Here is a 15,975-nt window from a genome sequence, read left to right as displayed (position 1 = left end):
ATGAAAAATTTATATACTGCTGATGTACGAACTGTACTGTAACAGCCTACAGGATTGCATGTACACACATAAACCATTTGTGACCATGTGCATGTAGATGTACGGGGGTGTTTTGTGTGGGTGTGCTTGTGTGTGTATGTGTGTGTTTTTGTGGGTGTAAAGAATGTGTTAATGTGAGTCGAATAATCTTGACTGAACGGCAGCAACTTCTACTCACAATATTGTACATCAGGATATTGTTACATACGCACACATGAATAAACCAAAAGCTATTTCAAAACCATGAATCACAAATTAAACAATTTTCTCTACATAGATCTGGTAACATAAAATGACAAAATTCGCCAAAAAAAAAAAAAAATCACAAAATTACTAATGGAGACTCTGTATCTAATGGTTCATTAACGTGGAAACGTGGATCCAAAAAAAAAAAATAATAAGAAAAAAAAATCTGTTGAGGTATGTGTGAATTTTCCTGATGGTGTAATTTTGGGGAGTGTGTATAATGTTGTGTCTGTGTGTTTGAGTATGTGTAGACATGTTTATGTACCATCCTATAAATGCAAGTGTGTCTGTCTGTCTGTGTACGTCTGTGCTTGATGACATTTGAATGTAGCGAGAAAATGAGCTAAGGAAAGGGGTCAGAAAGACTAAGAAGGAAGAAAATGAGGTAATCCAAAGAGCTATGCCGGAAATGGCTTACCATCATTGTGAAGTTAACATTGAGTAAGGGAGAATATACCAAGGTTGTAGAAAACAGTTCTAAGTACAAGCAGGGAAGTACACCCCCTCACCTCGTACATTAGTACGTTAAAACAGAATAAGGTGAAAATAAGGTGAAAGGTGGAAAAAATGAAATAGGGTGCGTTAATCTGAACACATAAAGCTTTTCTTCGCAGGTTTATTTATCCGAAGCTGAAATAAGGCCTTTTATTTCGCAGGTTCATTCGTCCGAAAATGAGAAATGAGGTACGTTATTCCGGGTTCGTTAATCCGAAAAATTAAATAAAGCTCGTAAATCCGAAAATGAAAGAAATGTACGTAATAACCTTATTTCGTTTTCGGATTGACAAACCTTCGACACAACTAACCTTCGAAATAACGAAAATTATTTCATTTTCCGATTACGAGTATCCGGGATAATAAACTGTAAAGGGAGCCATCAACGACGAGAGGGTGACTCATCTGTTTTGGTCAGCGCCTTCTACCCAATTTGACAACCAGCTTTTCGCGTCTGCTATTAAAGGGGTCGTATAGTTTTGGTTGAGACCTAACTTCAGGTATCTAACATTTTTGGGCGAGATGATGAGAAATCACTTGAAAAATATGAAAGAGCATGTAATTCCAAGAGGAATCCAACGTTTATTTGATGAAAATTGGTTTTGAAATGGCTGAGATATCCAAAACAGAGCGATGCGAATAAAAGGTGGGACCCACCTTTCATTACGATCGCTTTGTTTTCATCAAATCAACTTTGAATTGTTGTTTGAAGTGTTGTCTACAGCTGCTCGAACATGACGCTACAAGCCCTCCATTGGCTTTGCTCAATTTGTTTCTTTGTTTTTGTTTTTAATTTTAATTTTCCGTTAAAGTCAATTGCCAAACTGGGACACAGTATTGTACCACAGGCGGTACAATAAACAGATGACTGATCACATTTTGAAGGGATGGAATCCCTTCAAAATTTGTTGCATGTACAGTCTTATGATGTTTGCCTGCTTCAAATTGCTATTATCCCCCCCCCCCCCCCTTCCGAAAGCTGCCACCAAACAAGATTCAGTTTGCCAGTCGACAAAGAACGGACAGGTTGGTGATCGGCGTGAGCAGTCAAGTCATAACAATTCCATTTGAGACATTTTAAACCACGCTCCAAGTAGTTCAACATCAGTAACACTCTTATCACATGGTTACAAATGGGTATATTTGGCAAAATCCTTTGGTGTGCATGGGACTGATATTTATTCCAACACATTACTTTGCGTTTAATTTCGTGTCATCATTTCTTGACTAATTATCTACACGTGGTTCATTTATACTTCTTTTAATGCTGTAGTTGAGGGCGCTATCACTACAGGCGTCATTGATCACGTAGAAAAAATATAACTGGACCATAGAGATCTTAGTACAATTTTATACATAATCTGTACGGTCTAGACCCAGCATATTGGGGACTTCAACCAGTCAGAGAGCGTGGACATCGCATGTATTAGCACATTGCATGCAACTTGAGAGAAAGCTCCAGATGCACGTGACGACTGCTGGTGGGGCAGTTATTCTATTTAAAGCATCCTTGTTCAGTGTCCACGCGATGTCGGCACATAATTCGATCAAAGTAACGCTTTACTGAAATCTTTGGCTACCTGCGTTGCCACCCATTGTTTGAGTTCAGAGCTAACAGAAAAAAAAAAGGAAGAAGAAGAAGTTGTGATATAAATCAATAGTAACCATGACTGGAGTAACAGGGTACGTGGCAACACAGTGACTGAGAAAAATATCAGACAAAAAAGCAACAACAACAACAAGTAAGAAACAAAACACATATCCCAATCAACAAACAAGTCATAATGTAATTATGATATAAATGTAATACGTGCAATGGAATATCATGTATAAACGTATCGTCTCAAGAACTATGTCTAACATTTACGTGTTACCAGTTGTAATCTGGATTGTTTTGGCTGTGCTCACTTAGGCCCTAATGACTTTATTTTTATCCTTCCGCTACTGTCAATGGTGGTGTTAAATTCTGGGCTTGACTTCCGTTAGACATTTTGCTTGTCATGGTCAAATTCTTAGCGCTCTACAATCAGAAACGAGCGAGCTGATATTAAGCGAAATCATATTTGTACACTGCAACATGTCTACACCCGGGTGCTTGTAAATTCTGTGAAGAATTTTCGCTATATACAGTTGTTTGTTTGAAGTGTCTCGTCAAAGAAAGAGAGTAAAATAATAGACTTTGCTCCATTTGAAGCACCGGAATTTCCACCTTCAGATAAGACAAGTGGTTTTATTGTATTCCACGCAGAGATGACAAAGCTAAAGCTTGCCACATTCAAAAAGGCGTGAGGTATTAAAAGTTTTATTATTAAGTTCACATGTTGGTCGACAACCATCACGACAATACAGTAAGGTCTCACACAGTTCTCAACCACAATTCTGTCGTCTCCCTCACACACTGAATTATCTTTCGCGTGTTCGGGATCATCTCTTCGGCCTAAGAATGCCTCTTTTACAGGTTTTTACCAACGTCAAGGGTTCTGACATCCCCAGTGATTTCCTGTCGGGCATGTCCACGATGTTCCAGAAAGCCATTGGAAAGCCAATGCAGGTAAATATTTTTCCTGTGAGTATATTTTCCCAGTGGGAATTAGGGGGAGGGGGTAAGATTAGCATTAATATTTTGAAAACGGACTCTATTTTTATACTCTATATCCATTCTTCTTAACTAGAAAGCTCAGTTCTCATTGAAGGAAAAAAAAAAACTGTTGGCAAGGATTGGTTTCCTATACAGCTGTTAACTGATTCTTTGTAAAATACTATATAGGAGAGGAATATCAGGAAGGAATATGTTTATTACAGAGAATAAACTGACAGTCCGTGAAATATAAAGTGTGGCAATCTTCAGTTTCTGTTGCAGATTAAACATTAATAGCATTTACTTTATAATCTATGTATGCCTTTCGTGATGTTGGGAAAGAAACTACTTGCCAAAGACAGTATAGATGGGTGCTATTCGGTGAACAATGTCATTGGTAGTCTGAGCTGTATCCAGACATCATCTTCCATTGTCTTCTGATATACCTTTTCCCTGAAATATTCGTATTATAATAAGGTGAACAAGATATTTCCATCATTTTATTCTTGCTCACACTGTCTTTCCCATGCTCAGTACAGACTATGTCATTAACATGCGAGCACTAAATGATGGTTGGTATTTTCTTCCGATACAGTACATAGAGGTTCATCTGGTTCCGAACCAGATGATGATGTTCGGAGGATCCGACGCTCCCTGTGCCTACGCCAACCTGGTTTGTATTGGAAAACTCGGTAAGGAGGAGAACAAGCTCCTAACGCAGGCCGTATCAGCTGAACTGGCGAAAATTGGCATCAAGGCAGACCGGTAAGTAATGTCTGTTAGAAAATTTTTCATAATTTCCCCTGCGATGTGTAGCCACTCTCCAAACTTTCGCCAGTCTTAGTTTCATATGCGGGAATCAATTGGCTTCATGCAAATATTACGCTAGTGCTGATTTTGGTCATTATTGGTCATCATCATTAATGATATATGTGGCATTATTGTTCTTAATGTGATGATTTAAGACAATAAAGTTTTCACATAAAACGTTGCTGTCTTAATCACCGATTATGAAAATGTTTACTGACAGCCTTTAAGATTCAATATTGGTGTCATTGCAGGTCACGATCGAATGTTTTCCTTTGACGCTGCTCTTGCAGTTTACCATCAGACACATAATGTAATGAAAAGCATGGTCGTGATATGTCAACCGTGATCTATTTAACCATGAGGTTTGGAAGAAGGCTTTCTATCATTCCGCAGAATTAAAATAAAATGACATTATGAAGCATTTTAATGTCAATATTCCTACACGCTGTTTATATTTTAAGAACTATATTCTTACAGAGAGAGGGAAATGGGGTTATGGGGAGGACTGACAAATGAAGGTAACTAAACCTACCCGACTCCTTGTGTAGCACAAAAGCATTGAGCTATAATTCATTTTGTCGTACCCTTTACCCAGAAATATGCATCAAAAGATATAAACATATCTTCTTCTTTTTTAAGTACAGCGTCAAAGTGGTTTGTAAAAAACAATCAACAACACAAAACAAAGATCACCTTCAACAGGTCCAAGTGTGAACGGGGTGGTGAAGATCCAGTTTGAAGCTGCTCCAAATGAATCTCCAAATGAATTTAGAACATCACTCAGCATTCTGATGACACTTCCAGTTTTGGTTTGTTCATATTTGTCATCATAATACTTTTTTTAACTCATTTAATTAGACTAAATACTGAAGTCATAATATCGGTCATCCTGGAGAAATTATACATGCCTGATGCGGCCTGCAACCGTCAATGAGTACCTTTGTTTATATTAGTCACAGCAAGGGTGTAAAGAAACGAATGTCTGACGTATAGCCTACATTGCACTGATGCGTCATTGAAAACAGGCGTCATGATATTCTCAATCAAACGGGCATCATAATATTCTGCATCAAAACAAATCAAATCAAATTAAATCAAATCAATCCACACAAGATTATTCTTCAATGTCATTTTTCCTGTTTGTTTGCACCAGGATGTATCTAGTCTTCAGAGACCTGGAACCTCAAAACTGCGGATATAACAACACTGTATTTACGTCCTAAATGTGACGCTGCGACCAAACTCATCACTGAAGCTTCATCTGCAATTGATGGGAAAATGCAATTCTGAGACAATTTAGAAAACACTATAAGATTGCGAAAGACCCAAATAGTGAAAGCTGTAAAATGGTGTCTGCCGAAATCTCACAAATAAGAATTCAAATTCAGCAGGGATCCAATCTGGCTTAAAACGAGACCATAGTTACGTGTCATTCTGGTAACTCTGACAGTGTCGACCATGCTACAAATTTCCATTATGACTTATTCCTCTATTAGACAAATTACACTGTAGTGGTTGTACTGGTAAACTTTTCTTGTATGGGGCGAACTAAGGATTTAGTAAGGTTTTTTAACACTTTTAAGTTATTTTAGTGAAACAAAGTTTGCAATCACTTTAATCATCTATACAAACGACTGCAGTCAAAACACATATTCTTGTCTCTTATGATAATTTGCTCAACGACCACGAAAGATTCGATCATTATAAACACGTAATAATACCACGTGGTGATTGAAGAATATATCTTCTGCAAAGTGTTACGATTGTCATGTTTTCATGTCTGTAGTATCCTTCTTCAGCTGATGAGCAGGCATGAAACAGAACACAACTATTCAGTCTTGTTGTTCAGTTTAGAACAAAATAGAAAGAGTTTTAGTGCTACAGATTCACCTGTCGTTTTTTTTTTCTGAAAATATAAGAAGTATCCCATCTGCGTATGATACGCAGTGTCTTTGCATGCTTTATGTCTGTCGGTTATTTTTTTCCAGGATATACTATTGATTTATCCTTTTGAAAAGATGATAAAGACCTATCTGTTAGTACCCTTTAGGGTTTTCAAAGTCTGACGAAGTATGAAACCAACGGTACTTCATAATAATCTCAAAATAAGTCATGTTGGTGTTTCTTTGATCATTCATGGGAATGATTGTTTCTTGTATCAGACAACAAGCAATAACAAAGAAACAATCGGGTCGACATGAAAATGCTATGGACCTTAAAAGAAATTCGGTACAACTGTAAAATGTGAATGATTCGCAAAACGCTGTAACTGATCACTAACCCTTCTCAACACCTGCTCAATATCTAGACAGTTTTGACCTATCGAATATAGTGCCGGAATATATGAGTTACACGTTTTTCATATACGTTGCAGATGCATTTCAATGTGTTTCATTGTCAAGTGGAAGTGTAAGATAACAGTAAACATTAATTCGCAGTCCATGAGGGGATATTCACTGGTCTGTAAACCGATGGTGTAATGCATAGTAGTTTCATACTGTGTCGTATAACAATGAGTGGTTATGTGCATGTGGCTGTAATATTTCTTCTCTCTCTCTCTCTCTCTCTCTCTCTCTCTCACTCTCTTTCTCTCTCTCTCTATCTCTCTCTCTCTATATATATATATATATATATATATATATATTGGTAACAAAACTCCATGCGTTATACTCCCCGTTATACCCCCCCCCCCCCATGTAAATTCTTTGAATGAACCGAATGAATTCTGCAGTTATAGGAGAGTTGAACGTAGCCATTCACCTCCCCCTAAATACTGTGCTCACCCACCATGCACTAAGAAAACATGATAACTGTCAGGATAGGTGTGAGGGGGTCAAAGGATATCAATAAAACAACAACGGTACTTAAACATACACCAGAAACAGAATGTTTTACAGACCAACCAAAATGACTCGTGTCTCTTGAAAAGTAACCATTATATTGTCTTTCATGTGAATGTGCTCATCTGTACTCATGCATAACTCAGCAGACCACTCATTTTCACAAAGAAGTTAGTCAATAAATGAATATCTTTGCTAAATCATCTTTTGTGTCTGTGTGTTTGTGTCCGTGTGTGTGTGTGTGTATGTGTGTGTATGTGTACATATTCATAGATATATACCGTTTTGATCCGTGTTTGTGTTTCTCTGCGTGCATGTTACATAGTGGTTATACAGCATTTTGTACAAGTTTACTACTATGTCTTTGCAAAAAGAAAGATAAAGAACATAGACAGTCATTGAAACGATGCAATACAATGTTAATTAATGCTAAGTCTATATAAAAAAAAAATGCAATGATTGTCAGTGCTTTCCAGTAGCAACATGAAACTTGCTTCCTTCTGAATATCTACAGTCTCAAAACTTTATCATAAAAGGAAAATATAACCAGTATACTGCTCTTCGTCTCATTTAGCTACATTATCTCTTTCCAAGAATAAGGAGATGGGCAAAAAAAAATCAAATTTTCGAAGCCCTGAAGGAGAATGGCATGAAAAAGTGTCTTTGCCTTTTCCATCCTGTTTTCGCTAAACTATTTATAATTCATTGTAAATCAAACTGCGTCAATAAATGCAGGAAAAGCAGAGTAGCCGAAGTACCAATTTGGGCACAATTACACATAAACACACACACATTTAACAGGGCCTTTAAAACGAATACATCAAATGGCATTTTGATGTATTTTATTGTAAATGTATATACACCATGGAATAAGGTTCTAGATTCTAAGAAATCTTACATCTGCTGCTATGTCTCCTGCCCATTTGCAGGACAATCGACCATTTCAATTTTCTCCAGTCAACTGTACTCGATGTGTGGCATATTGAACCCAACTTTTAACCGTTCCGGCCTACACAAGAGCTAGGTGGACTTTAGTGAAATTCTACAGGTCTCTCAGTTACGCTGACACACGCACCTAAACAATCAGACAAAGAAATTAGATTGATAAGACAAGCCTGAGATTAGATGAGTTGAAAATTAAGCGATGTCACGCTTATTTATGTAAACTAGAACGTTTGGGGACAGTAAACGTAGGTTCGTTTTATTAGTTATTGTGCATTGACTAAGATAGGCCTAATAGTGTTCTCGTTTGCTCAACAGAAAAAAAAAAAGATTTTGTTTCATTATCACACGTCGGAGACTTATCTCAGAATACCGACTATAGAATGATATTTTGTATACAGGCGGGAATGAAGATGCAGAATTTGACACATGGATATGAAAAAAAAAAAACAACAACCCCAAGGTACTTCAGAATCAGTGATGCAATTACACATGTGTCATCATCTCGCCTAGTTGACCTAGCACACTCTGTACTGAATTGTGTTAATTGTAATATAGACCATATAGGAGCGGGGGTAGCAGAACGTTGCAAAAAGAAAGACAGATGTTATCGCCTTCGTAGTTTGCTTTCGACAAAAGTCAATAGTTTGGGAACAGAAAAGTGCCCTTGATAGGCTAGCATGAGTGCTCATGTATAGGTATATTCTATTCTCCCGTAGGTGGGACGTTGTATTGTTGATGGAGAACCATCGTTCGACTCGTTTATAAAGCTTCAGACAGTTCAACGTTCCAAAATAGAGAATAAAAAAACGAAAAGTTAGAAATTGCCTATGTCATACGATACCTGAACAACATTATGATGACGCCTCGCACCCTCCCCCCCCCCCTTTTTTTTTCAAATAATGCTTGGTTATTTGGGCTTGCTCTATGATTTTGAATGCGGAATAATAGACCTTGCTCCAGCTTTCGGCACGGGAAGTTTGACCCAGAAAAATTCAAATAGCTAAATTGCACTCAAAGTAAAGACGACGAGGGAAAACGATGAAAAATAGCTCAACTGAAACGAACGTGGGATGTGTATATCAAAGACCTATAGAACTGGTGATGTTCCCATTTATCTGCGCAGTATTCCTACTGCTGGACTCCCGGTTTCCTTACCTGTTGCTTCTAGGACTAGCAGTGTTTTCTAATTAGAGTGGGGTTTTTTTTTGCCAGTGTTGAAGAGAAAATGCCGCTTTTACAAGTTTTCACAAACGTCAAGGATTCTAAGATCCCCGACGGTTTCCTGTCTGACATGTCTGACATGTTCCAGAAAGCAATAGGAAAGCCAATGGAGGTACGTAATAATCATCGTATAGATTTATGACAGTAGCTACAGTATGTCAAAAAAAAATACAACCGCATTTTTGCATTGATAATTTCCAGTATGATAAAACTGTCTATATGCTACATCAGGGTCTTAAAATATCTTAGTTATATTGTGCAGAAAACCCCATTCAGTTTGACCAGGGAGGTGAGACCTCCCTAGTTTGACGAAGTGGTGACGGAGAAATGTGAATTTTTGTAAAGCATGTCAGGGGTCTGATTCTTCCAAGTTCATCACTTGGATGCTCTTGGAACTGCATAATGTGTGAACACAATGGACAGAATTTGGAGGGAAGGGATTCCTGACATGCTCTACAAAACTCCTTATTTCTCTTTGACCACTGAAGCAATTCGGATGGGGTTTTCTGTAGGATGTGGGTAATAAGGTATTATTTGCATACCCTGAAATTGTATTTGGATTGATTCACTATCTTAAAAGATATTAGTGGAGTAGCATTGCGGAGGGTCCCGTTATATATATATATATATATTTTTTTTTTTTTGCGACATTATTATGTACGGTATAGCTATTTATATGCTATAAAATACATTATATTCCAGTGATTACTAACATGTTGACAGTGGAGCTATAGGAATCTTTCTTGTTACGTTGAAAAAGTTAATGGTGCTGATATTAAAGGGTTGTTTTGTTTTGTTTTGTTTTGTATTGTTTGTTTGTTTTTTGGTAGTGGGTTGTCTAACCTGGTTTCGCAAACCACGGCAAGAGCATTCCAGCTGGAACAGACTGGTTGCGTGGCTATAAATAAAAGTGCAGGCTATTGCTAGTTTTTTGACATTCAATTCGTAAACTGAATTATGCATGATAGACAAGACATAACTTTTATATTCTCACGGTAAGCGATATGAAGTTGCACTTCACCTCACAGAACGAGAGGTCGCTCAGGAGGATAGGCATAAATCTGATATTTTTGGATAGAATTAATGGATAGAGTTACTGTTAATTTTGGTAATTCAAAATGTAAGCATAAAATTGACAGCGAATTGCAACTTGTGTCCATTCATTTAGTTTAGCGAAATAGTGTAGGGCCTACTAATGATGGTCAATGCGGATGCTGCGTTTCTTCGTCCTTTTCTTTCTGACTATCTAACTAACTAGCTAGCTAAACTAACTAACTAGCTAAACTAACTAACAAACTAACTAACCAACTCACTCACTCACCAAGTTTTGCGCGTAATACACAAAGTGTACATATTCTGCTTGTGAGTAATAGGATCATTTGGTATTTTTTACCGATACAGTACATAGAGGTCCATGTGGTTCCAAACCAGATGATGATGTTCGCAAAGTCCGACGCTCCCTGTGCCGTTGTCAACCTGGTTAGTATCGGACAACTCGGTGTGGAAGAGAACAAGGTCATTTCCAAGACTGTATCGGCTACGCTGAAGGACAAGCTCGGTATCCCAGCTGACCGGTAAGTATATATTCTTCAGAATATATATCAGATTCAGATATATATAATTCAGATTCAGTGGCGTATCCAGGGAAAACGGCGCCCGGGGCAGGCGCGAAAATTGCGCCCTAATTTCTGAAAAAGTGTTCAACCCCAACCCCATCGCGGCAGGGACAAAAAAGTCCACATGATTATGCTTTTTCAAGCACTTAAAAGGGGTCTTTTGAGGGTGATTTAAATGTAATAAATTTTGATAAATTTTGGCGAGCGAGCGCAGCGAGCAAGCCGAAAATTTTTCTATTTCAGCTTACAAAACATTGAATTTTTGTTATTTTTTGGTTATTAAATCTTACAATTCTAATCAAGATATAGTGACGGCCTTTATACCAACAAACTGAGGACTTGAAAAAATACTCTAAAATAGTACGAGCGAGTGAGCCGAAATTTGTATATTTCTGTGTAGGAAACATTGCACTTATCTCATAGTTGTACTTGTAAATCATACAATGCTGGCACACTGTGACGATTGAATCCAAAAGCTTGCTAAAACTTACAAATCAGTGTGAGCATTTTCGCGCTATAATTCTGTAATGCGAGAAGGCCTCGTCGCGAGGCTTTTTGACTTTCTTTGTTCAAGTCTCGCGCAACATTTGAGACCAAATTTTTTCGAAGCCACGCCCATTTTTGTAATGGCATGTCACCCCAAAACGAGCACAATTTTGTGATTTTGTTTACATTTCCTATGGAATACTGTGCTCTGTAATGAAAGCCATAAAAACCTGATTATTTTTACAATTTATCACATTTATTGATTAATTTTATGCTAATTATGGTAGAAAAGTGGTCAGTGACAATTTCCAATAAAAAACAAAGAAAAAGAAAAGTCGAAAAACAATGAAATACATAAGAAATTCTGAAAACATTAAAATACATAAGAATTGAAATTACTTTTGGAAGTTTTTATGATGTACAATTGTTGAATATGCTAAAACAGATATACAAACCAAAAAGTAGACTCTCAATGCTTTTGATTAGGCTAAAATATGATCTTTTGGTTAATTTGCATAATTAATTAATAAAAAATAATAATTCATAGTTTCAAAAAATCTTATGACACAATCTTGTAGGTTACGACGTGGGTGTCACGCATGCCAAATTTCGTCGCGATCGCACCCCTGATGACCGAAATCTGGGGGGGGGGGGCGGAATCCACCCCCTTCGGTTTTAGCATAGCCAAAAAAGCCCGGCCTGATTAGGGTTAAGGTATACGGGGATTTGATGCTCATTTTGTCAAGCTCCTCGCTGTGGCGAAATCGTTAGCACTGCACCACTTTAGGGATAACGTGGCCAAGGTGAATTGTTAGACTGCCCAAATTCGAAGCCAGTATTGTGAAATGGTTTTTCCTGAGAACTTTGCATTCAAAGTAAGCCAAAGTTTAAGATATAAACAAAACGAGTGCCTTGCACAGAGCTGGGAGAGCTGCAGTAAACAAGGATTGATTTTTTGTTTTGTGCGAAGCCCACTCAGGATTCGTTTCCATTCGATTATACCAATCTATGCCAGGGCCGGCGCCGCGTTTTTAAAAGTGTGTGTGTGGGGGGAGGGGGGGGGGGCAGTTTATATTTCTGATACCACTTCCGAGTTTCATCAGCTGACAAGCAAAAAATAAAAAATGCAAAAAAAAATTAGGGGGGAAATGATACAGGGCATCAGCTAGAGCCGATATTGAATAATACGTTTACAATCAATATCAGTAGTTAGTCTAAAAAACTTGACTGTGATGTAGTAACAAGGTGGAAGTATATTTCAGATATTTGCATGAATTCGGTTTTCTTGTTCTTTTTTGTTTTGTTTTGTGCAAGTTGTCTGAAATGTTAGGGATGTGGACCCTATTCCAAGTCCAAGTCCACGACTGATACGAATATCTTTATGGCATTGCGCCACACGCAATGATTGTGTGCTTGCTTTTATTTCCAGAATGTATATTGTCTTCAGGGACCTCGAACCCCAAAACTGTGGATACAACAATTCAACCTTTGCGAAATAGATCGCCGTGGAATATTCAACCGACTCCTCGTTGGAAGAGACACCTCTATTGATGATATAAAACTTACAGAAATAAACGTGTGTATTCCCAATCTCGATAATTACAATAATCAGTTAATCAGTTGTAGGTGAAAGCTCCAGTATGCAATGATCTATAATAACAAATGATAATTAGATATATGATAATATATATATATTAATTATATACTTTGCAGGGCTTTGGTTAGGTTTAAGCTATGCAAAACTACAAGATTATATAATTTGCACGCTACTGTTAGTTTCAGTCATTGTTTCGCAACTGTGCAATGATCATTATCGTTCCTGTATATGGAGAGTTTTATCATGTTCACACAGCTCAAAGTACAGTGTGTGTGTGTGTGTGTGCGCGTGAGTATGCTTACAAGCAGGACAAGTCTTTTGTATTGAAGGAAGCATGTGAAACAACTTGAATAAAGACTTATACACAGCAAGAAGAGAAGGGTACCCGGGAGATAAACAAGGATTCAAAACTTGCAGCCATTGAAAAATATAAATGAACACTTGATTACATATAATCATGATTTATTTGCCTGAGAGATAAGGAGCAGGACGGAAAACAAGGTAAATCTGTTTAGAGATTGAAATGAAAAGTTCGCATTATCTCCCCTCTCCTAATCTTTATTGTTTCTTCTTTTTTAATCAAAGGGGCATTATTGATTATGTGTGTATGGCTCACATTGCATTGTTTAAATTACATTCCAGACCAGCATTTGTTCTTAAAGATGAAAATATTTTGTGGAGTAATCACTAGGCTATCAAAGCGAAATTATCATTCAAGGCGAGAAATACACCAAATACATACTTGGATATGGCCAACATGGAAAGGGAGTATATTCCAATTAGCAAAAGTCACTACCGTTGTATATCTTCAGTTACAGCGATCTTGAAAAAGAAAATGCAATTCTGTTAATCCCTAATATATGTTGAGTACAAACTAATACAGTAAATAAATTGAATGGTGCGAAAATGAAATAGTCGTGCTTTGCTCTCTCTCCCTCTCTCTCTCTTTGAATATTTGAATAAAGATATATCATATGTATAAATATACAGTACTTACCTGTATATATATATATGTATATATATATATATATATATATATATATATATATATATATATATATATATTATGGAAATGTAAACATATTTGCATTAATGGTGAGAGAGTGTGATGTGTAAGCAACTATTCCTAATTACTGAGGCAAATGGCGGTTGATTATGTTTAATAACCAAAGTATAATGTCGTACATGCATGATTTTGAACTGATTTTGTAATAAAAAAGGTGTTATTTTTATACTACAAAGTGAAGACGCACACACGAAACAATATGTGACAGATACCACTATTCAACCATTATTTTTTTCACTTGTTTGATTATTTCTTTTTTCAAAAATATTCACCATTTTTCCCTAAAGAGATATTTTCTTATTTTTCTGACTGCATTTTCTCAAAACATGCCAGAAAAGGTATAAACTAGATCGCTGAATTTCAGTTGTAACGATATATATATATATATATATATATATATATATATATATATATATATATAGTCGTGACGAATGAAGAGGGCTGCTAGCGGACGTTGCAGTAGTTCACTAATTGCCTTTTATTGCTGTCAAGCTTTCGTCCCTTTTACAGGTTTTCGTCAGAGCTTGAGACGTGAACATAACAAAAAGCAACCAATTTACAAACACTTGAACAGAAAAAGGCAAAAACAAGGCAAAAGTAATAGGCAATAATTATAAAAGACAAAAAGCAATAATATATATATATATATATATATATATATATATATATATATATATATATATATATATATGAATGTACATTTATTATTGTCATGGTCTTAGTCATTCTTTTTCTCTCTTTTTTCACTCTTAATGATTATTTTTTATTGAGAGAGTGTGGTGTGTGAACAACTCTTCCCTCATTATACTAACTGGACCCTTGGTTCACCTGAAGACTAGGACGGAAGCTCTGGAAAGGCAACACATGCAATGATTTAGCCATTCATATTCTTTAATAAGAATTTTCCGAATATTCCGCAAAGAGGGTGCAAATAATAGTTGCATTTTAACCCTAAAAATGCAACAACTCCCTAATATAGTGTGTGAAAAGGGATACCCTATCCCACACTCACTCTCGCTCGGTCCACCCCTGATTCAAAAGACTTAGTACCCAGAGACATTCTCCCTGAATACTTGATTTTCCTTACTTTTTTTCTTTGAACATGTTCCAAATGTCCAGGTTTGGGTTTCTTCAGTTTGTCTCCCTCTACAAATGAAAAATTTGATCTGCTGATCTGTAAATTAACAAACATGTCGGGAAAAAAAAGGAACCAGTGGGACTCGAACCTGTCATCTACTGCTTTCCGGGCAGCGACACTACCACCAGGCTGTCCCTGGTTGCCGGCAGTCACACGATGAACATGGAACAAATACCCAAGCTCCGAGATTCCGACATTGTTATATTAAGTAGTCCAAGGCGGACAAGGCATATTATGAAAGAAAGATATTATTTAGAGGGGGAAGGCTCAGGTTTGAGTTTCTTCAGTTTGTCTCCCTCTACAAATGAAATGTTTTTAAGATCGCAACTGCTGCCCGGAAAGCAGTATAGATGACAGGTTCGAGTCCCACTGGTTCCTTTTTTCCGACATGTTTGTTAATTTACAGATCAGCAGTTGCGATCTTAACAAATTTTCATTTGTAGAGGGAGACAAACTGAAGAAACTCAAACCTGAGCCTTCACCCCTTTGAATAATATCTTTCTTTCATGTTCCAAATGTGTCAACGAAAAGTATGCACCAGATAGTTGAATTTCAATACCAAAACTGAAAAAGTTTTTTCGGTGTGAGAGAGAGATACGTACGCATAATCAAAGCATTCCCCTCCCCTCTCCCCCGGTGCGTTGCTAAACTTCGAGTTTCAGATTCAGATTTTAGATTTCTGGCAGCCGATAATTGGTGATTGTAAAGCCCGTGATAGCCATAAAGTCTGAGCTATCTTCTTTATCTTTATCTAACGGCAATAGCTTGAAAGTCTGCGCTGTTCTATTATTTGTCATTGAATTGCAGCTTTACAGCAATAGCAGAATCATTTTTTCTCTCTTATTGAATAGTGCAAATAGTGTACTGCGGCCCTTAAGATCTTCAAAAAAAGAAAAAG

General features: G+C 37.0%; 2 protein-coding genes across 2 annotated transcripts; both read left to right on the top strand.

The window, feature by feature from the left end:
* Window positions 1-3,223: 3,223 nt before the first annotated feature.
* LOC140226931 (macrophage migration inhibitory factor-like) lies at window positions 3,224-5,391 on the top strand. Its single transcript, XM_072307359.1, has 3 exons — window positions 3,224-3,331; window positions 3,954-4,123; window positions 5,322-5,391. Exons 1-3 carry the CDS (start codon window positions 3,224-3,226, stop codon window positions 5,389-5,391), a joined length of 348 nt encoding a protein of 115 aa, XP_072163460.1.
* A 3,787-nt stretch (window positions 5,392-9,178) lies between these two features.
* On the top strand, window positions 9,179-12,775 carry LOC140227642 (macrophage migration inhibitory factor-like). Its single transcript, XM_072308059.1, has 3 exons — window positions 9,179-9,286; window positions 10,576-10,748; window positions 12,706-12,775. The coding sequence occupies exons 1-3, from the start codon at window positions 9,179-9,181 to the stop codon at window positions 12,773-12,775; spliced, it is 351 nt and encodes a 116-aa protein (XP_072164160.1).
* The last annotated feature ends 3,200 nt before the right edge of the window (window positions 12,776-15,975 follow it).

Source organism: Diadema setosum, chromosome 4 (assembly GCF_964275005.1).
Source record: "Diadema setosum chromosome 4, eeDiaSeto1, whole genome shotgun sequence".
Lineage (NCBI taxonomy): Eukaryota > Metazoa > Echinodermata > Echinoidea > Diadematoida > Diadematidae > Diadema > Diadema setosum.
The sequence above is the reverse complement of the archived record's forward strand: the minus strand, read 5'-3'. Positions and strand labels throughout refer to the sequence as shown.

Bases quoted from the DNA above. Each gene is read 5' to 3' on its own strand.
- LOC140226931 (XM_072307359.1), top strand. From the start codon at position 3,224: ATGCCTCTTTTACAGGTTTTTACCAACGTCAAGGGTTCTGACATCCCC. The intron at 3,332-3,953 runs GTAAATATTTTT...CTTCCGATACAG, and splicing joins CCATTGGAAAGCCAATGCAG to TACATAGAGGTTCATCTGGT. The intron at 4,124-5,321 runs GTAAGTAATGTC...TGTTTGCACCAG, and splicing joins ATTGGCATCAAGGCAGACCG to GATGTATCTAGTCTTCAGAG.
- LOC140227642 (XM_072308059.1), top strand. From the start codon at position 9,179: ATGCCGCTTTTACAAGTTTTCACAAACGTCAAGGATTCTAAGATCCCC. The intron at 9,287-10,575 runs GTACGTAATAAT...TTACCGATACAG, and splicing joins CAATAGGAAAGCCAATGGAG to TACATAGAGGTCCATGTGGT. The intron at 10,749-12,705 runs GTAAGTATATAT...TTTTATTTCCAG, and splicing joins CTCGGTATCCCAGCTGACCG to AATGTATATTGTCTTCAGGG.